The 20,410-nt window shown below is 42.5% G+C and overlaps 3 protein-coding genes and 1 pseudogene across 5 annotated transcripts; 3 read left to right on the top strand and 1 right to left on the bottom strand.

The window, feature by feature from the left end:
- The first annotated feature begins 1,733 nt into the window (after nucleotides 1–1,733).
- LOC112882357 (NDR1/HIN1-like protein 3) lies at nucleotides 1,734–2,771 on the top strand. Its single transcript, XM_025947388.1, has one exon. The coding sequence runs from the start codon at nucleotides 1,860–1,862 to the stop codon at nucleotides 2,535–2,537; it is 678 nt and encodes a 225-aa protein (XP_025803173.1). The 5' UTR covers nucleotides 1,734–1,859; the 3' UTR covers nucleotides 2,538–2,771.
- A 2,267-nt stretch (nucleotides 2,772–5,038) lies between these two features.
- Nucleotides 5,039–5,876, top strand: LOC112882666 (NDR1/HIN1-like protein 10). The gene has a single exon (XM_025947773.1). It carries the CDS (start codon nucleotides 5,114–5,116, stop codon nucleotides 5,747–5,749), a length of 636 nt encoding a protein of 211 aa, XP_025803558.1. The 5' UTR covers nucleotides 5,039–5,113; the 3' UTR covers nucleotides 5,750–5,876.
- A 4,270-nt stretch (nucleotides 5,877–10,146) lies between these two features.
- On the bottom strand, nucleotides 10,147–14,321 carry LOC112883534. Of its 3 annotated transcripts, none has more exons than XM_025948839.1 (4): nucleotides 14,099–14,321; nucleotides 13,736–13,963; nucleotides 13,068–13,145; nucleotides 10,147–10,673 (listed from the first exon to the last, which is right to left on the bottom strand). In XM_025948839.1, exons 2-4 carry the CDS (start codon nucleotides 13,895–13,897, stop codon nucleotides 10,500–10,502), a joined length of 414 nt encoding a protein of 137 aa, XP_025804624.1. In that variant the 5' UTR covers nucleotides 13,898–13,963; nucleotides 14,099–14,321; the 3' UTR covers nucleotides 10,147–10,499. The 3 variants fall into 3 exon arrangements, with proteins under 3 accessions (XP_025804624.1, XP_025804627.1, XP_025804626.1); XM_025948841.1 differs by lacking the exon at nucleotides 10,147–10,673 and adding an exon at nucleotides 11,166–11,389; XM_025948842.1 differs by lacking the exon at nucleotides 13,068–13,145 and having other exon boundaries at nucleotides 14,099–14,318.
- Nucleotides 14,322–15,819: 1,498 nt separating this feature from the next.
- Nucleotides 15,820–18,031, top strand: LOC112880794 (annotated as a pseudogene).
- The last annotated feature ends 2,379 nt before the right edge of the window (nucleotides 18,032–20,410 follow it).

Genomic DNA, 20,410 nt, shown 5'->3' with positions numbered 1-20,410 from the left:
GGTTTTTAAAAATCCATTTGTACTGCCTAATACCGAAAATATTGTCTTTTTTATATTTTAGCTGGTGTGCATTGCAGATGGTAACAGTGTTGAAATATCCTGATGCAGCCAACAACAACACCACGCGACTTGCGGCATCGCCGGTCCTCCTCCACGTATCAGCCAAAGGCACCAGCCGGGAAACTGCCCTTTCTCCATTTGGAACGCTGGGAAGCGGCACCACAGTTTCTCCGCCTACGAGCACGCTGCACATCTATCTCTTGGCAGGAAAAGTGTAGAACTTTTTGGAGGATTCAAATCTTATAGAAAAAATATTTTTTTAAAAAATATAATAGGAAATTTTCCTGTGAGAGCCTTTGGAATAAAGAATTGAATCCTATAAATTTTGCGTTAAAACTACTATAGGATGGGTTCTTCCATGTGACTTTTGGAGGAAAATAAGCATGAGGTACGATCTCATATTTTGTTTTCTTCATGTATTAGGTGTCATGCTTTTTCCCTGTGTGGCATCCAGACACATGTTTTATAACTTTCTCGTGTTTTGGATTCCTATAGGATTTTAACTGCACATGTATTCCAATCTTGCATTTTCTTATTCCTATGTTTTAGGAACCCTATGTTCCAAAGGGGGCCGTAGTCTGATTCGATTTTAATTTACATGCCTACCATAAAAAATCAATTTACACTCAGCCATTTACATACGAAAATGTTGATTATAGTATCCTGAAATATAAGCATATCTACTTTTGTTATAAGTCGATTGATAAAGGGTGTGTTCGTTTCTTAGGGTCTAAAGTTTAGAGGTGTCGCATCAAAGAGAATCTTGTCATTTAGAAGTATTAAATAAAGTCTAATTATAAAACTAATTGCAGAATCCCAGGGCTAATTCGCGAGATGAATCTAATGAGGTATATTAGTCCATGATTAGCGGATGATTATTGTAGCATCACTGTAGCAAATTATGGATTAATTAGGCTCATTAAATTTGTCTCGCGAATTAGCACCCATCTGTGCAAAAAGTTTTATAAACAGATTTTATTTAATATTTCTAAATAGCAAGATTTTCTTTGATGTGATGAGTCTAAACTTTAGAGGGGAGGAAACGAACACACCCAAAGTTTACATAGAAGTCATATACAAGTACAATATAGAAATGTATTTACAATGGATTCAACAATACTAATTTCATAATGTGAACACTGTTATTCTTTTCTTATATAAATCTAGCCAAACTAAAGATGGTTTTCCTTAGGAAACTAGAAATGTGTATTCTTTAGACGAAGGGAGTACTAATTTATGAGTCGCCTTTTGTTACTTGTTTTGCCCAGCTCGTTTTAGAATCCCTGTTAGTTGAATAAAAAAAAGAATTCCTGTTAGTTATTTTTAACCTTGACCATCAATCCATAAAAATTAGGAAAACCATTTCCACAATATTCAATTATCTTCACTTGTTCTACGCATCATAAATTGGAATTTTTTTAAAAGATCATAAATTGGAATTTCAACCTGCATTTTAGAAAGCATGAAAAAAAGCTACACGTGCAGCAGTGCATGTGACCAGTGACCACTGGGGAGTGGCCGAGTGGGGCAGGAGCAGTTTAATTTTTTTTTTTTGAAAGGAAGCAGGAGCAGTTAATTGGGAAAAACAAAAAAAAAACTAGAAATTTACTGCAGCCACTCACTGAGACAGTGAGGACTGAGGACTGAGAGAAACAGAGGCACAGCTTTGAGTTGTTCCAGTCACAGGCAGACAGGCTCAGAGAAATCGCCCAACCAATCTCCCCCTCCCCCATCCAGTCCGCGGCGAGTCTCCCTCCCCCTCCATCCGCGCCCAAGATTTGCTCCGGCCCGCGGCCGCGATGTGCTGCCTCGACGACTGCTGCTGCTGCTGCGCCGGTTGCTACGACTCCTTCTGCGACCGGTGCTGCCCCTGCGTCTCCTACGACGCGCGCGAGACCATCTTCGGCTGCTGCGTCTGCCTCCTCCTGCTCGGCGCCGCCGCCCTCCTCGCCGTCCTCCTCGCCGCCTACGGCTTCATCCGCCACCCGGAGGTCGCCGTCGAGGCCGCCTCGCTGACCAGGTTTGCGCTGCTCACCTCCCCGGCCACCGCACTCGCCTACAACCTCTCGCTCACGCTCACCGTCCGCAACCGGAACTGGGCCATGAGCGTCAAGAACACCAAACCGCTGGAGGCTGCCTTCAAGTTCGACGATCAGGCGTTCGACCGGTTCGAGCTCGCCGGCGAGGGCGACAGGCACCCGCCCGGGAAGACCCGGGTGTACCACCTCGCCGCGGGGGCCGACAAGTTCGCCGCGCTCGGGAACGCCGGCGAGGCCGAGTTCCGGAAGGAGAACGCGACGGGGCTGTTCGAGGTGGAGGTGGCGCTCGCCGGCGAGGTCCGCTACACGGCGCACTTCACCAAGTGCAAGCTGGCCGCGACGTGCCCGCTCAAACTACAGCTCGCGCCGCCCGGGACGCCGGCCGTCGTGTTCCAGAAGGTCAAGTGCAAGCTCGCCAAGGCCGACAAGAACTGCTAGCTTGCGAGGTCCGGGCCGATTTGGACTGGTTGATTTGCTAGATTTTTGGAGAAATCAGCAAGTGGTTTCTCTGAATTTTCGTTGAATTTGCGGAAACGCATTAATTGATTCGTGTCTGTAGAAGTGTAGAGTGCTCGAAATGTGCCGGTCGATGGAAGGGGAATGTTTGTGCAGTTGTTGGGTCTTTTCATTTGTGCGCTGGCTTGCTCTGAAATTGGGATTTTGTTGATGCCATTTGCTTTTAGCGCTGTCACCTCAATCTTTTGCACCTACATGTAGAAGAAAAGGAGAAACTTTGGAGCCAGCCAAGCTGGTTAGGCCACAAATTGGACAGTTTGGAACCAGGAACTTGTAGGAGGTAGCGAGAGTTTCTATAAAAAAAATTCAGAAGATTTGGGACCAGATTCAGAAGCAGATGCATATTGTGATTTTGAGCCTCCTCTGATGGTCCATTTCTGTTTATTTTCACCCTACCAGGATTCTAGCTAGTACTCCGTAGTAAAGGTGCATCCAGTCCAAATTACTTTTTTTTTCACATATCATCAACGTGTAATCTAAAATGTGAATTGTAGTTTTGAACAGAGGGAGACCGTTTCCCCATTCTAGTTCCTTTGGAGGGTTCCTCCATCATCCAAGTCTCCCAGAGTCAAGGCACCTAATTTGGACAGATCAATGGGAGCACAAATCACACGGCAATCATGCAACAACAAGATGCTATTTGCAGCTTTGCACATCAGTTCGGTTGCAACCACCCTTTGTATGTATGAGACCTTGCGTTCACCGGACCAATGAGGCCATTCGGAAGATCTACGGATTCGCGGGGTCATATTGAGAATTGTTCTTGACATAATCCAGCGTTAACATATTATTATTGTGAAGAAGTCGTGCAAAAATGCAAATAGGGTTATGACTGCTAACAAGCCCTAAAACACGAACCAAGAGAAATTTAACCTTTAACAAAATGCCAACGTAAGATACCAATTCGATTCCAATCAAGATGCATAGATTTTGGTATATATCTAGACATAATATATATCTAGATGCATAGCAAAAATTATTCGCACACGGATTGAAAATTTGTAGGGAAGGTTCCATTCATCGCAGGGGCATCAACGAGAGGTGAAGGTGGTAGTGAAAGGATTAGTGACATATCAACTAGATAGAATTTATGTACGGTTTTATAGGTGCGAGTTGAGCCTTTGATTTTAGGAACCCTAATTCACCCTCCCCTTCAAGGTGTCATGATCCAGTGAAGGAGATAGGAAAATGCTAAGTACATGCCACGCGTCTAGCTTTATCTTCTGCAATAAGCAGCTTGTGTGGGAGGATGGTAAAAGGTTGGCTTAAAAAAACATCTTAAGCCATGCCAAGCAGGGCATGTTTATCTTTTGTCATGACACACCGGTCCAGAACAAGATGAATCTCACGTCAAAGGAATCTTCAACAACACATTCTGGGAACAGCAAGGTACCACGAACCAAAAATTTTATTTGACCAACGTTCGCTGTTACTATAGCCAGGGAACGCTGTCTTTATGTTGCTGCGCCGTGTTGAGCTCGAGAGTGAGGAGGGTGGGGATTAAAGCGGCTATGGCCGGAGATGGGCAGAATGGCTGGCGCCGATGGCCGCGGGCGGCGGTGGAGGCCGGCTGGAGCGGTGGCAGTGGAGGGGTTAAGTTTAGTGATTTGGGGTTTGGGGTTTCTATGGCCGGCGGGGTTAGAAGGGATAGTTGGGGCGGCATCAAGCACGACAGCGGTTCCGATTTGTGGGCGGCGAGGTCGGCAGCGATGGCGTTGCCGGCCGGGTGTTGGAGGAGCCTCGGTGGGTGGTGCCGGCGGCGGGGCAAGCGCCGACAGCGATGAGGGGGCGGGTGGCGGGTGGCGGGCGGAGGACGGCGGCGCGTCGCCGCCGGCTGCGAATGGCGGTGGAGGCCAGTGGTGGGTGGTGGTCAATCCCTGTTGTGAAGAAGAAAGAAGAGGAAATAAAGAGGAAAGAGAAATGGAGGAAGAAGAACAATAAAGAGTCATATGCAATCGCTGCTAACCAGTTGCAGCGAACGTTTTAGCTCACTGATCGAGCGCCCTTGTGCTGAAGATGAAGATTTTAAACCTTTTTTAAAAAGAAGTGTTTAGAAATTTATCTACTTACTCTGAACGTTTGCCGTCTAATGGCTCCCACCACGAACAGTGGAATTCCACTTAGGGACCAACATTTTAAAGGAGTACAGAATGCCAACGTGAGTTTCCAATTCGATTTTTCAAAATGTAGTTAAACCTCAACCGTATTCATAATGGTTGCAAATTTAATACCGAAATCTCTAAAATTTTCATGTCACTAGTACTGTAGTACATCTTGGATTCAAAGTAGAGTAGAATTCAAACGCGTGTGAAATACAAGTGAATTTTTGTCATGAATTCAAGGTTGATAGGACATCTGACGCTGTGTCCGACAGAAGACCAGCCTTGACGACGGCCCCTTCGTCAAGTCAACGCGCGCGTCCATAGACCCAGCGGCAGCCAGCTCCCTTGTCCCTTCCTCCTCCACAAGGACACCACCTACCGAGCTCACCGCCGGCGATGGGGAAGCTCGGCGACTGCTGGGACGAGTGCTGCTACAAGTGGGACGAGTGGAAGTACTGCCTGGCCTGCCTCGGCATCGCGGCCGGCGCCGCCCTCCTCGCCGCGCTCCTCGCCGCCTTCGGCTTCGTCCGCCACGTCTCCGTCTCCGTCGACGAGGCCTCGCTGGCGCGCTTCGAGCTGAACGCGAGCTCGCCGGTGACGTCGCTGGCCTACAACCTCTCGCTGACGCTGGTGGTCCGCAACCCCAACTGGGCGATGGCCCTCAGGAACACCAAGCCGCTGGAGGCCGCCCTCAAGTTCGACGACCAGGCGTTCGACCGGTTCGAGCTCGCCGGGAAGGGCGACAGGCACCCGCCCGGGAAGACCCGGGTGTACCACCTCGCCGCGGGGGCCGCCGCGAGGTTCGCCGCGCTCGGGAACGCCGGCGAGGCCGAGTTCCGGAGGGAGAACGCGACGGGGACGTTCGAGGTGGAGGTGGCGGTCGCCGGGGAGGTCCGGTACACGGCGCGCTACACCAAGTGCAAGGTCGAGGCGTCATGCCCGCTCAGGCTGCAGCTCGCGCCGCGCGCCGCCGCCGCCGTCGTGTTCCAGAGGGTCAAGTGCAAGCTCGCCAAGCCGGAGAAGAACTGCTAGTGATCGGAACAATGCAGGAGCTTTATTTTTCGTTTAATTTTTGTGGCGATGATCTCGTTCTGTTGAAATTTGATTTCGTTTTATCTTGTTTACGTTTGCAATTGGCGCGGATTGGGATTTGTTTAAACTGAGTCTTACTTAGGGGGTGTTTAGATCGCAAATCTTTATAACATTTGGAACTTTTTGCTACTTTAGCGTTTTCGTTTGTATTTGACAAATTTTATCTAATCATGGACTAACTAGGTTTAAAAGATTCGTCTCGTGATGTACAATTAAACTGTGCAATTAGTTATTTTTTTTACATACATTTACTGCTCTATGCATGTGTCCCAAAATTGATGTGATGGAGAGAGAGTGTAAAAATTTGAAATTTGAAAAGGATCTAAACGGGGCCTTACTTTGTGACCATCTCGTTTATGTTTGGCGAAAATGTTGCATCCAAACTTGCGAACCAATTCTCAGTTGATGCAGGACCTGACCTGGAGGTTCTTTTCTTGGACACGAGGGGCCCTCGGTAGTGGTGACGCGAGCTTTGTTTACTTGCGAGCTGGGACAGGAATGGCGAATCACTTCTTCCAGAGGAAAAAAAAGGGATTTGGAAATAAAGCGTGGAAAGGGACACGAACCACTTGCAGCCGGCAGCAGGCTGGAAGCAGGGAGGGCGCACGACGCGACACGCTTCCAAGAAAAACGGTCGTGTTCAGGGCTTCAGGCACACGACACACTGATCAGTGGGCAGCCTTCGGCGTGTTTGGTTGGAGGAATGGAAGTGATTCTTTTCTCTTTCGCTCCGCGCGTTCTTGTTTAGTTTGGAAGATAGAATGGGTGAATCCATCGTCATCTGGACTCAAACTAAGTTGTATTCCCATCCCTCTCTTTCCCACACTCTCGTTCTGGTTCCTCTAAATTTCAATCTACTCCTTGATGTTTCACTAGCTATAAGATAATGTTCCAAAGAGAAATTAAATAGTCCATGTAGAGGGGGGAAAATTGTTCCACGCGCAATTGGTGGAGCATAAAGCATTGGAGTGGGAAGGATACGGGTAGTTAAGTTTGTTCCAGGAGCGGAGTTGCCTTGGTCCGTCGGGGTCGCCGGACCCTGATGAAATTTGCAAAATATAGTGTACAACACTGTTTATTTTGTATGTATTTGATCCTGTCGTGCTAGTAGAGCCGATCCTGATGGCTTGATCAGCTAGCTTCGCCCCTGGCTTGTTCGCCCCTTTTTCAAATTTGTAGTGTCCCAATTTATGGAAAAAAAAAGTTCCATTGGCCGTTTCAAGAAAAAACAAGTTCCGGTAGTGCAAATACTCCAATTTTCAAGGTGTGCAAATAACTGGGCTAAGAAAAAGACATGGGCGTAAGGAAAAAGTATTAGACTAAACTTATCGTGCTAATGGGCCATTATATACTTTCAGCCCGTATGAGTTAGATAGGAAAGGAAGATTTCCCGGCTACCAGCCCAGTCATTCATTTACTCTGGCCGAGGTTATCCACGGCCCATGACCCACCTAATAAGCTTGTCTCCTCCTACAGCAAGCCTCACACCAGACCAGAGTATTTTTTTTTCTGAAGAACTCTAGACCAGAGTCCAGAGGCCCTCCGCGTAGAGATGGAAGTATGAATGCACGTATCGAAATATCCGGTACTCGTATCTGTTTAAATATTAATATAGATATCCATATTCGGATTTAATATGTTAGTAAAGTGGATACATTCAAATTCGATTTTCATTATTTTTCTGTATCCGATTCCACATCCGTATTCGACAATATCCGAGACTATCCATATCTATTTTCAATAATTTATTTCCTATAATCAATGTTATTAATCTTTATAGTAAAGAGATAAGAAGATTCTTATTTTATCTATTTATGGGTGAAATTACTTATATAATTTTTATTATATATTAATAAAAATTATTTATATATTTATTAACAATATATTTTTATTTCTAGTTTTATTTTTATATATTTATTTATTAAAATATTTGTTGATAAATAAGCTATTTTTAACCCGCTATCTTTGTTATATTATCATACTTTAGTTTGTACATGTATAATAATTTTATATTCTAAAACTACCAATAAAAAATAGCTAAAAATTATCCTATATATCAAGTAAACATGGAAATTCAAATCCAAAGACGAGGCATTCGTTTTGCATTCGTATTCGAGAATATCCGAAATCCGTATCCATATTCAAGTTAAAATATATTAAAAAATACTATCCGAATTCGATTTCATACTATTCGATCGGTTTCCTTCCTTACTCCTGAGGCCGATTAGGGATAATGCGCATTGATTAATCGCAGAAGGGACCGCATGCCATCCTTACTCCGGGGGCCGATGAGGGATAACGCGCGTTGATTAGTCACAGAAGGGACCGCATGCCACCGCTTGTCTCTCTGTCTGCTGTTAGTATGGGCAGGCCCATATGCGCACCTCCCGAGAAGATATACAAAAGGAATATCTGAAGTAAATAAATTTATAAATTTTAACTAAAATATTTAAATTAAATTTAGATTGCACCACTGAATTTCTTATGATCAAATCTTAAAAATAAGATCCCACTTAACTATATTTAAATAACTTTTAAGATGGAACTTTTTTCTGAAGAGGAACAATTTTGTTATGAAGCTGGAACAATTTTATTGTAAAGTTAGAACAATTGTTCCATCCAAAATTAGAACAAATATACTGGAATAAAATAAAATTATTTTCGAAATAAAATTCATCTAAATATATATAGTTAAGTGTGGTTTAGTTTTGAAGATCTTATTATAAGCGATATAATATAATGGTAAAACTGGAATTCGATTTGGATCATTGGTTTGAAATTTATAGATTTTTTTCCTCCAACTTCTCGTTTGCACGGAATCCGGTACTAGTGTCTCGTACAATTTACCTGCAGCATGCTGCGTGCCTATTCCGTCGAATCGAAAGAGAAAGAAAAACAGCCAGACCTCAAATGGATACGTGGGCCGCTAAAAAGTGTCGTGGGCTGCAAAACTGAGAAATTGGAAACGTGAGGTGGCTTCTGTGACGGATTGACACACAGTCACTTGCGTGATCTGTAATATTTGCGCCCTCCCGGCTTAGACCCTGTTTGGATACAAAATATTTTTGGAGTATTAGATAAATACTACAGTTTTACAAAATATTTTGGTTTATAAAAGCTCATAGGTGTTTGGATGCAACAAATTTTGTGGTTTTAAAAACTGTAGTATTTCTGGAGTTTAAATCGTAGTCTTTCTGGAGTTTAAAAAACTCCACTCCGAACCTCTTTTTTCTAAATCGTGGTTTTGCACATTTTAACTTATAAAACTACAATTTCTTGATACTATAGTTTTCAAAACCACGACATCCAAACAGACCTTTAAACCCTCCAAGGGCATCAGCATCACGCACATGCGGCACCCATCTTAGCTGTGTTTTAGACCAATCTGTTCTAAAGTTTGTGAATTAGAAAAATGCAAGGCGCAGAAGAACTGCCTGCAACGGCGTGTGTGACGATTTCTTTCTTTCTGGATTTGTACCGTGCATTTCGTTATTCTAGATGCTAGGTGAAGATCCCTAGTTTGTAGTTTGGTTGTCTCCAATTCCATCTTGTGCGGTTTTGTTCTCTGCTTCATCTGCTGCCGTTCTTTGACATGCCCCATCTCAGCTTTGTGTTTCGCTTCTTTTCTCCTGCCTTTACAACGTTTCTTCATCTACATCGACATGAAAAGGGAATAAGGGATAGATGCTCTGTCAGCTGCCTCTTTGGATCGGCGAATCAGAGGAAACACAAAAAGAAAACGCGTTAACAAGGGAGGGCCGCTATGTACCCCATATCATTGCACCACAAACATGTTCACGGTTATATTAATTGAATTAGAGCTTGTTTGGAGAGCTAAAGTTAAATGCTAAAATTTAGCGCATATTAGCACTTATATCCATCTAAAATTTTTAAATCTTAGCTAAAGTTTAGCCCACCCTAGCACTCCTATTTAGATGGACTAGTGCTAAAATTTAACACTTTCGCTTATTAGCACTTGGATCCAAACAAAACCTTAAACGACTGCATATCGCAGCACTGGCAGAGGTAAATGCAGGGCAAGTGGACACCAATGTCAAGCACAAATGCACTACCATAGTACATATCACAAATGCGTAGCATATTCCAGGCCTCCAAAAGTAGAACATTCAATCTCCAATAGGAGAAGTACATGGAACTTCATTATCTGGAACATGAAGAATGAAAGATCAACTGCCTACTGAAGTCAACCAGCCTCCCTGCAATTTACAATAGTTTATCATCACAAGCACTAGTGGTAGACATGTTACTCTGTGCACTATACAAGCACCAGACTAGCAAAGTGGAGTTCATGAATCTTACAAAGAGGCACATTGAGGTGACATACAGTGAACATCAACATAATATTTCACCTTTCATGGGCAGATAACAAAAAATGACACTGCAATATATTTGGCCTTTGAGGGCAGAATCATCCATCACCGGAACAAAGAATGGTCAGGTACCTTTCCAATTGAATTAGTGACCGTGACCTACAGCACATTACAGATTACAACTCTCTACAGGCTTACACGGGTGACAACCCGCTAGCTGGTCGTGGCAAGTGTACAATACAGTGAATCGACGTATGATTCAATCGTCCACTAGGTGGCATCCCATAAGAGCGAGGTGCAGGTTAACCTCTGGTTTGTTGGCTGCTGTACTAGAATCGAAGAACCGTTTGCCAAGAGGATCATCTGTTCTCGTCGTCAATGGTTTCATGTTCCTCAACTTCACCTACTTCAGTGGCGGGAACAGTGGTTGTATGAACAGTGTTATTGCTGCCACGGCAATGTAGTAGCTGGCGCTGAAGGCTATCGATAAGCTGATTAAGTTGTTGGATATTTTTCTCTTGAGATAAAATTATCTGCAGATGGCACGGAAAACTTAGGTGAGGAAAAGAATGGGTATCTCCAGATATGATGCTTAGCAAATAATGCCCTCAAGAAGTAAATATTGCACCAAGAGGTGGACAAAGGCTTAATTTCTAAATAACAAGGCCTAACACGGTTGAATCTTCTCATATCACAAGTTTGCTACCAACACTTTATCAATAATTAGTTACCCAATGGCAATCAAATAAGATGCCAAGCACATGACTGCCAGACTCGATTCTACTTTACAATGCATCACTTTACTAGCCAAGATTAATCTGACTTTGGCATCCTGCTTAGTTTGGTAGAATCTTAAAAACCATGTGGTTCTACAAAAGAAATGGTGGTAGCATCCTGGCAAGATTTTTGATACAATGCTGTCCCCAACTCTAATGGTTCTGGTGGTTTATTATAAATGGTTACCTGTACAATGCTTAAGTCATTAAAAGATTATGTACGTGGTACGCAGAAGGTTAAGCCTGCAAAATTCAATGTCAAATACATCCTAGCCGTTAAGAAGCAAAATAGTAACAACCGAGCAGGTGTACACTCTCATCACCTAGGTTAAGTTCTCTTTGACTTGAATTTGGATGCCTATTTATTCTTATTTACAATGCCAACTAGTTCCTCGTAGGTTGGTCCAGCTTTTTAGAAACAATATCAACCAGCTTACAATCTGGAATTGTTCAATGTGTGCTACGAGTACCATCTGTGTGATCAAAGATGAATAAAATTGAGAATTTTTATCAGATAACTTGACTTTATGAAACCTATGTACATGATTTTTTTTTTATAGATAGTTTATAAAATATTGCAACATGTTGGGTAATTGTATTTCCATTTATAGGAAGGCCAAAGCCCTGGTCTCACCAACCAATTTCACATTTTAGATATTATATTGATTCTACAATTTTTCCTATGATCGGATTCAGATTCAAGATTTTGACAACTTTAGTTAGCAGGTTCAGCAACTGAAAAACAATTGTTTCTAATTTTAGAGAATATATTCAGCATGAACAATTCATGTTTTCAAGAAGGATCATAAACCTTCAGTAACCAAGTGTGCAACCAATTCTCTGTATATGATTGTTAGTAATGAATTCCTGAATCCTGATTAGTGAAGACCATTCAAATGCATGGATTTTATTTGTTGACTCCAAATAAAGACTTGCAATGTAATACCAGAATCCTTGTTTACTCACAGTGGACTCCGAAATTTCACCAATGGGACTAAATCAATTCAATATGCCTATCATAATAAGGAAACAAAGGCGATCAAACTTAAATACATCATCACCATGCCCTTTTTTTGGGCAAAGTTTCGGATATTAGACATTTCACTTATCTGAATCTAAAAATTGAACTCAAAAACCATTCTACTCCATGGCATGATTACCAGTTACCACTACATATTTCTCCTGAGGAATATAAGACAAACTACAAAGTGACAAGCTAAGTTAAGGTGTCTCTACAAGTATTGACGATTATTTGGGTGATGGTTAATCTGCATACCCACAGAAAAAGCAGATCTATTTTCTCCAAATCCACGATTGTGAACTTTGAAAAAAATTCTCAAAGTTCATATATGCAGGCCATATTACAAAAATGCATTTTGCAAAAGTTAAAATGAAAATAAAAGAAAAGAGTGAACAAAAATCCTCATATGTTTATTATGTAACAAGAGAAGCTAGCACATATAAAATTTGCGCGATATAAATCTACACTGCTTGTATTTTTCATAAAGTACATATTGACATGTTCCTACAATTGTTTTTTCTCTTAAGTCCACATGGCGCATGCACCAATATGGACTGCATCCGCAATTTTTACGCTTTCAAATTTTTGGTTGATGCTGAAGCTGAAGCAAGAACAATGACAAGTCCACATGCTACTCTGCAGAAATATGAATAACATACTTGATGATGTGGAGTAGCAGTCAAACTGCCTAATTACAGCAGTAACTGAAAACAGTTGCCTGACTTGCTTTTGCCAAAAACATGTTAAGACTTCCCATTTCTTCAAAGGATTAACTTTATTCCTCACACTGAAGCCAAAACATACAATAATTGATCGCTATCCAATTGTTATCCTGTTCCAGATCGACTCAGGCTTGACCTCAAAGGTTGTGTTATTACCAAACATGCATAAGGCATAACATATCAAGCTAGATCTCAATTGGCAATGCATGTTGTTGTGATGCTTTGAACACAACAGCGCTTCCCATTTGGCAATAAAGAGCATGATAGTTCCTTTATCTCTACTATTTTTGCTGAACTAACCAATATACTCAAAATCCGTCCCTACAAGGTTCTTTACCAGCTAGTTGCAACTGAAAACAGACCAAAAGTTCCATACTTCAGCAGCTAGTACTATTTTTAGACTGTTACCTTATTTGGAAGGGAAAAACTACAGTTGTGAATTAAATGTAGGGAATCATCACTCCTGTGATTACACTGGCTGTAAGCCTGTAACAGCAAGATCTGTTAGTAACCGGAAACTCTGCTTGCCAACTACTCTAGAAATAGGTTTGCAACCGGTTGCAGCACATGTATGGCTCATGATATATGATGTAAGCAAACAGACCACATCTCCTTCAAGCTATAAATTGATAGGTGCTAGCAAGCCAGAGGTTAGGCGGCGAATTGCCCGTTCTATATTTTTTTGGATTCACGTCTAATGGGATATACTAACAATGCATTCCCTCAGCTGAAGTAGATTTCTAATGGATTCATATCTCCTAGCTTAATATGTTACTACTATCTATTGGCACAGATCTTCAATATCCCTGTCAACCAGACAACCTCTGAAAGACCAAAATCAATTAAATGCGTGCACAATTTGGCTAGTTCCCATTTAGTGACAATTCCAGTTTCAACGTGTACCCAAATTTAGTTCAGACATCACTGCCGCAAGATTTCTTCGGAAGAGGAAAAAGGGGGGAAAGCATGACGGCCGCTTCAATTGCAAATGCGCCTACCTTGCAGAGCACACGAAGCCGGGTGCGCCCACGGGAACAACTAAAAATGAAGTCAGGTCAGGTTGCTTGGGCACGAACCTTTTCCTTGACGGCGTCCTCCCTGGCGAGCAGCTGCTGGCGTCGGCGCGCGGCGGCCGGGTCGGCGTCGGCGGCGTCCCCGATCTGCTGCTTCCACTCGAACTGCGACGTGATGATGAGGACGAGCAGGAGGAGGACGAGCACCACCGGCCTCGTATTCATCCCCGCGCCAGCCGATCCCCAATCCAGAACCCAACCTCCTCACCACGCGAGAAGAAACCGAAGAAGCTAGCCAAAGCACAGACGGCGGTAAGGGGTCAAGAACCGGAAGAGGGCGGGACGGAGGAGACGGGTTGGAACTTGCCGGGAACAAGAACCAGGGGGGTTCTTATCAAAAAAAAAAGGGACCAGGGGTTCGCTTACCAAGAAAACTCCGGATCTCCGGCGGTCAGGGCTGGCGCGACCGGACTAGGAGCGGGGGCGGCTGCAGATGCTGCTAGGAGAGCTGCCGGGCGAGACCGGGAGGAGGAGCACCGTGAGAGGGAGGAGCGAGAGGGGGAAGGGAGCGCGTGGACTGGCGGCAGAGGAGAGGAGAGGAGACGAGTTCTTGGGAGTTGGGAAGGAGATGCTGGCGAGGGGGCGTGTTCACAACGGACGGAAGTCAGCAGGGACAGCGGCGCAGCGCAGGCTTCAGGACACCCGCACAGATGGTGGATTTTCTTTGAACCTAAACATAAAAGTTGAGAGATTATATTAGTTAATTTAAAAGTTGAGCGGGATCAAATACCTATTTTATCTTTTATTTTTAATATTAAAAAATATGATCCTAGAGTTATAAAAAGAGAATGAATATTTATATTTATAAAGAGAACGAAAAGTTCCTTTTTTAGCATATGATATTTACAATTTCATGGCTCGTGTATTAAATAAGCACTGTCAGCATATATGAGTTGGGATTTTAAAACTTTTAAACAGGAAGGGGTGAAGTCTTTGAATCCGGTTAGAATATGCGCTGAGTTGACATTGGGTAATTCGTGTCATTATCGTCTCTAATTATTTCGACTAGAAAATTGTCCTACTTACACTAAATAACAGGAACTGAAAGGCGCCAATAAAAAGAAGATTGAAAGTAAAGTAAGCACATCACCTTTCGAAAACTAATGTACTAGGCTTAACTACATCTCAACTATCTTTACAATTACATGCTGCAGAATGAACAACATCTATTATCATTTAGATAACTGCTCCTTCATAACCACTATACATTCCTATTATGTCCAAGAGCGAAATCATAATTACATATATAAATCATTTCTCGTTTCCCCTTAAATGTTCAGGAATAGATTAACCAATGGTGATTAACCAATTAAAGAAATAGATTGCTAAACATTTAAGGGGAAACCGCCTCCCACACTTAACCAATGGTGACTAACCAATTAAAGAATCTATTTCTCATTAACCACTATACATAACCACTATAGATTAACCAATGGTGATTAACCAATGTTTAGGAATCATTTCCATGGAATCTATTTCCCCTTAAATGCCGTAAAGAATATTAAAAGCGACAAACAAGAACAAAAGGTGATTAACCAATTAAAGAATAAAAAAGAGAAGTCATAAGAGAATGTTGCAGTTGCCCTCTAAGAGGTGTGCAAGGTTTGCACTCGGACCACTTACAATGTTCATATTTAAGGATAAATTTTAATACTTGGATGTCTTATATTTCCAGTGCATGATATTCATGGTTCAGTTCAGTATTGCCAAGCTACTTCTAGAAAGTCATGTACCTGGACTTTGTAAATTTCATACAAATCTTCATAAAAATGAAATACTGCAGATACAGTATTATCTCAGGATGGAGATTAAGAAAGTAGCTCGGCACGGTAAATAGAGGACTGAGTTATTATCTTTTAACATCGAGGTTAATTCCCTCAAAAAAAACATCGAGGTTAACCAAAGATTCTACTAAGAACAGAAAAGCACACGCACGCGCGTACGCGCACAGACCCACACCCACGCATCGCTGGCCCCACCTGTCGGTGTCTTCCATATCACTCCGCCGCAGTCCGCGTGCATGGCATGATACACTACCACTCCGAAACCGCCACCCACACTTCGACTTCGACTCATCTCCTCCGGTCATGGCCGCCGCCACCACCGCCTCTAGCTTCCTCCTCCTATCCCTGCTACTCTGCTCCCGCCTCGACCTCGCCTCGCCGGCGGTGCCCCTCACAGCTAACGAGCTCCTCGGAGACGCGCGCTTGCCGGGGTTCGCCGCTTGGCTGCGCGGCGTGCGGCGGCGCATCCGATCCACCAGCGGCCCGAGCTGGCCTTCCAGGAGCACCGCACCAGCGAGCTCGTGCGTGCCGAGCTCGACTCGATCGGCGTCCCGTACAGGTGGCCCGTCGTGCAGACCGGCGTCGTGGCGACCATCGTTGGCGGCGGCGTCGGGCCTGTCGTCGCGCTCCGGGCCGACATGGACGCACTCCCCTTGCAGGTCCGTATGTTTCTTGGCTCCGATGTTCCGGCACGGCGGTGCGCTCGGATGACCCAGACGATCTATCTAGTGATGCTGCTCAGGAGAATTTTCTTCCATGGTTCTGATTTTTCTCTGAAATGGTAGGCCTTGGTTGGAGTCTTTGAGCCAAAATGATTTTTTTTTGTGCTTCCATGGCTTGATTTGAAATGGACCTACCGGTGCTTTCAGATAATTATTGGATGAGGATGTAAAGTAACATGTACTACCATTTAACCAGTTATCGATAAGATTGCCCCCCCCCCCCCCCCCCCCACCTCTGTCCTCTGGAATCATGTTGAAGATCCGCCGCTGCAGGGATATTACAGAACACACAGGGAAAAGAAATTTCCGTGTTGGTTCTGTACGTATTTTCATTTATTTTATCCTATAAGGAAAACCCAAAAAAACCCATAACATTCCTTTAATTAACGTTTGTGGAAAACTTACTGCTTTGGATGTGCTTGTTTGGCTTATAATCCTTTATTTGGCAGGAATTGGTAGAATGGGAATACAAGAGCCAGGAGCGTCGCAAAATGCATGCTTGTGGACACGATGCACACACAACAATGCTCCTAGGAGCTGCTAAGCTACTTCAAGATCGGAAGGGTGACTTGAAGGTATTATGTATTTATGGTGTTGAAATGTCAGGTTAAATTTGAAATGTTGCAGAACATCGCCAGATTGTTCTTTACTACTCCCTCCGTACTAAATTATTTATCGTTTTGACTTCTCTAAATTCATAGACTTTGCAATGCACATAGAAATAATATACATGTAGATAGATAAAAAAACTATGTGGATATTGTTCTGTTCATTAGGGTACTGTAAAGCTTGTATTCCAGCCAGCAGAGGAGGGTTACGGCGGGGCCTACTACATCTTACAAGAAGGCTGTCTTGATGACGTGTCAGCCATATTTGGCTTGCATGTCACCCCAGACCTTCCATTAGGTGTTGTTTCATTCAGGCCAGGACCCTTCGCTGCAACATCAGCTCGATTCATAGCAACTGTTAATGGAAAAGGTGGACATGCTGCAGCACCCCATCAAGGCATCAATCCATCGATCCTATTGTAGCTGCATCCACTGCCATCCTCAGTCTTCAACAAATTGTCTCACGGGAAACTGATCCGCTCCAGAGCGCAGTAAGTAATCGGCTTACAAACCTGTAGTAACAATTTTTTTTCTGTATGAATTGTGTGTAGATGCTGAAAGATAGGTGCCTCTGATGCTCCTTGCCGATGAAACTTTCAGGTGGTGTCCATCACCTTTTTGAAAGGAGGAGAAGCTTTCAATGTTATTCCAGAGTCTGTGACCTTTGGTGGCACCTTGAGGAGCTTGTCAGATGAAGGTTTATCGTATCTCAAGAAGAGGATCAGAGAGGTAAACTCCTCTCCAACCTGAACTGCATATTAGTTTCTGCTACTGATACAATTGATAAGTGCTTCTATGGAAGATTGTAGAAGGACGATCAGCGGCGCATCGCTGTTGTGCCTCTGTGGACTTCATGGAGGACAAGATGAGGCCATATCCTGTTGTGATCAATGAGGAAGGATGTATGGTCATGCTAAGGCAGTGGCTGAGAGCTTCCTTGGTGAAGAGAACATCACGGTTTCTCCCGTGGTAATGGGTGCCGAGGATTTTGGGTTCTATGCTCAGAGAATGGCAGGTGCCTTCTTCTTCATTGGAATCCGCAACGAGAGCACAATGGCAGCAGTCCATAAACTTCACTCCCCTTATTTTGTGATTGACGAGGATGTGCTTCCCCTGGGATCTGCATTGCATCCTGCCGTGGCAATCGAATACTTGAAGAAGCGTGGATTCACTGAAACAGAATAGGAAAATATAGGATAGGAGCTATAATGCTCTTCATTCATGCAGGTGACTTGAAGTTTCTTTTATTTGGTTTTCCTACTGCCTTGCAATGATCTGTGAATGCAGAATAATGCCACTTTCTTATTTTAGCCTCTTTTTTGCAGGTTCGTCAAGGATATTGATTAGTGGACATCTTGAAGACTCAACATTTTTAAAAATGTAAATAAAACTTCATTGGGGAAGAAAAATTGGTTGCAAACAAATTTAGGCAGTAGCATGTTGTTGAATCTTGCACGTAGAAACGACCATTGCTCAGAGTTTTGGCACAAAGAAGGAGCTAGCTGTAAAATAACAGAAGCAACCCACTATATTTTTCACCCTTGATTTAAATTTTGGAAGAATAGGATAAGGCTTTGTGGTGGATATTAAAGCAAAATATATGGATCTTCATTTCGATGTAGTTGCACTTCACAATAGATGCTTGGGTTCTGAACACTTGAAAGAGGCGAACATATAGAAATAATTACGAAATGCCCAAGGGATCGGAAATGCCTTCACGAAATTTATTTTCTATAATACAAGAACAAGACTAGGATGCTCTCACAAAATAATGATCTCTTAGACATGAAAGGATCTCTTAAGTCTGAAAATGAAATTATGTACCGTGTGTTTTCTGGTATAATGTGTTCAACTTCAAACCTAATAAAAGTTGTAATAAAATGAAGCCATTATTTGAGAAAAAAATTGCTCATACCATTCTCATGCCCAATTTAAACCTATGCTTATGAGGGAACTACAGGTCAATAACAAAAAAAAATTCGGCCATGCTAATTGTGAAACATTGTTTATTGAATAATAATTGGAGAGAATAGTATTTGAGCAAAAACTCAGTTACACTATAAGATTTTCAACATTTCCTGAGTGATTTTAGAAGTATTGCTTATTCAATAATTGGGAGAATAGTATTTGGTAGCAAATGCACAACAAGTTATCAGTCTTTTAGCATTTTCTCAAATACCTATAGAATTTTAATCTAATTAAGCTAATTTCCAAGAGTTATTTACTAAATGATCGATGTTTTTTGGAACATAATTGTTGGTCTTCTTGGTAATTTAATTTGTTCTTCAAAGATTGTCCAATTTGAACTACAAAATCTTCACCTTCTTGAGAAAAATTATAAAAAACAACAATAACCAAATAACCATCGCCCACTAAAGCAAAACACTCAAGAAATCACTACATTGAATTCAATTTTTGGTGACTTGCGCCACAGATATGATGGCATATATGTACATTTTTGCAAAAGTTTTGGAGTTCACAAGATCTAACTTTGATGACATTTCAAGGCTAAGCAATCATCAGAAAAGTTATTCCATACATTAGCGGAGAAAGAACTAGAGTGATTATGGCGGCGGTCTTGCATACCCTAGCGCCAAGTCTGAAAGCTTCCCACCAGCCCAACTGGATCATATTTTGCAAAGATGGGTATCCCACTTTTAAAGATCTGGAGAAAATGGTTGTTACATGACTATGTGGTGACGATCCGGAGAAAATGGATCTTTTCAACTTCACCAGCAATAACACTATGGCTGTAGGATGATGCAAGCCATAACGATATGCAAAACATATTGTGTATTTGTTGTTCCAATAATATTACATGGATCAATATTTTCTATTTCACATCCATTCATACATGTTGCAGATCTCCAACAGCCCAATCAAACTGAATTCAATTCATCATCCTTTTATGCTTAGGTATCGCACTCTTTATTATAAAGAAGAAACATGCTTTAGTTGCGGAAGTACTAAGCACAACTCCTCTGAAAATTTCATTCAGGCGTGCTATAGTGGGAGACAACTTGATTTTTTGGCATGATCTGGTGGGAAAAGTAATGGGGGTTCAGCTGAATGATAGAAAAGACGAGTTCGTGTGGTTCCTAAATAAAAAATTCTTTTCTGTTAATTCAATGTCCAAGGACTTGGTGAGAGAGAATTCTCTACGTGACGTGTTTCCTAGAGGATGAAGCTTCCGTTGAAAATCAAAGTTTTTCTTTGCTATAAAAGAGTCATATTAACTAAGAATAGTTTGGTGAAAAGAAATTTGAAAGGGTGCACTAAATGTATTTCTTGTAGTAGGGAAGAGACCTTCCAACATTTTTTTTGATTGCCATATGTCAAGGTTCATTTGGAATTCTTTGTTCATTTCTTTTGGCATTACACCTCCTTCAAGTGTAGCAAATCTGTTTGGGTCAGGGTACAAAAGCTTCCCTTTAAAACATAGAAAGACCATCATGATTGGAGCTTCAGCTCTTTGCTGGGCCATTTGGCTTAATAGAAATGATATGATTTTCAAAGATTCGATCACTAACTACTTTTTGCAGGTCATCTTCCGGAGGAATTATT

Source organism: Panicum hallii, chromosome 2, assembly GCF_002211085.1.
Source record: "Panicum hallii strain FIL2 chromosome 2, PHallii_v3.1, whole genome shotgun sequence".
Classification (NCBI taxonomy): Eukaryota; Viridiplantae; Streptophyta; class Magnoliopsida; order Poales; family Poaceae; genus Panicum; species Panicum hallii.
The sequence above is the reverse complement of the archived record's forward strand: the minus strand, read 5'-3'. Positions and strand labels throughout refer to the sequence as shown.

Excerpts from the sequence above, each read along its gene's own strand:
- LOC112882357 (XM_025947388.1), top strand. The coding sequence starts at position 1,860 with ATGTGCTGCCTCGACGACTGCTGCTGCTGCTGCGCCGGTTGCTACGAC.
- LOC112882666 (XM_025947773.1), top strand. The coding sequence starts at position 5,114 with ATGGGGAAGCTCGGCGACTGCTGGGACGAGTGCTGCTACAAGTGGGAC.
- LOC112883534 (XM_025948839.1), bottom strand. The coding sequence starts at position 13,897 with ATGAATACGAGGCCGGTGGTGCTCGTCCTCCTCCTGCTCGTCCTCATC. Across the intron at positions 13,146-13,735 it reads AGGACGCCGTCAAGGAAAAG|GCTTACAGCCAGTGTAATCA; the intron begins GTTCGTGCCCAA and ends TTGCTGTTACAG. Across the intron at positions 10,674-13,067 it reads GTTTTTCCCTTCCAAATAAG|ATAATTTTATCTCAAGAGAA; the intron begins GTAACAGTCTAA and ends TGCCATCTGCAG.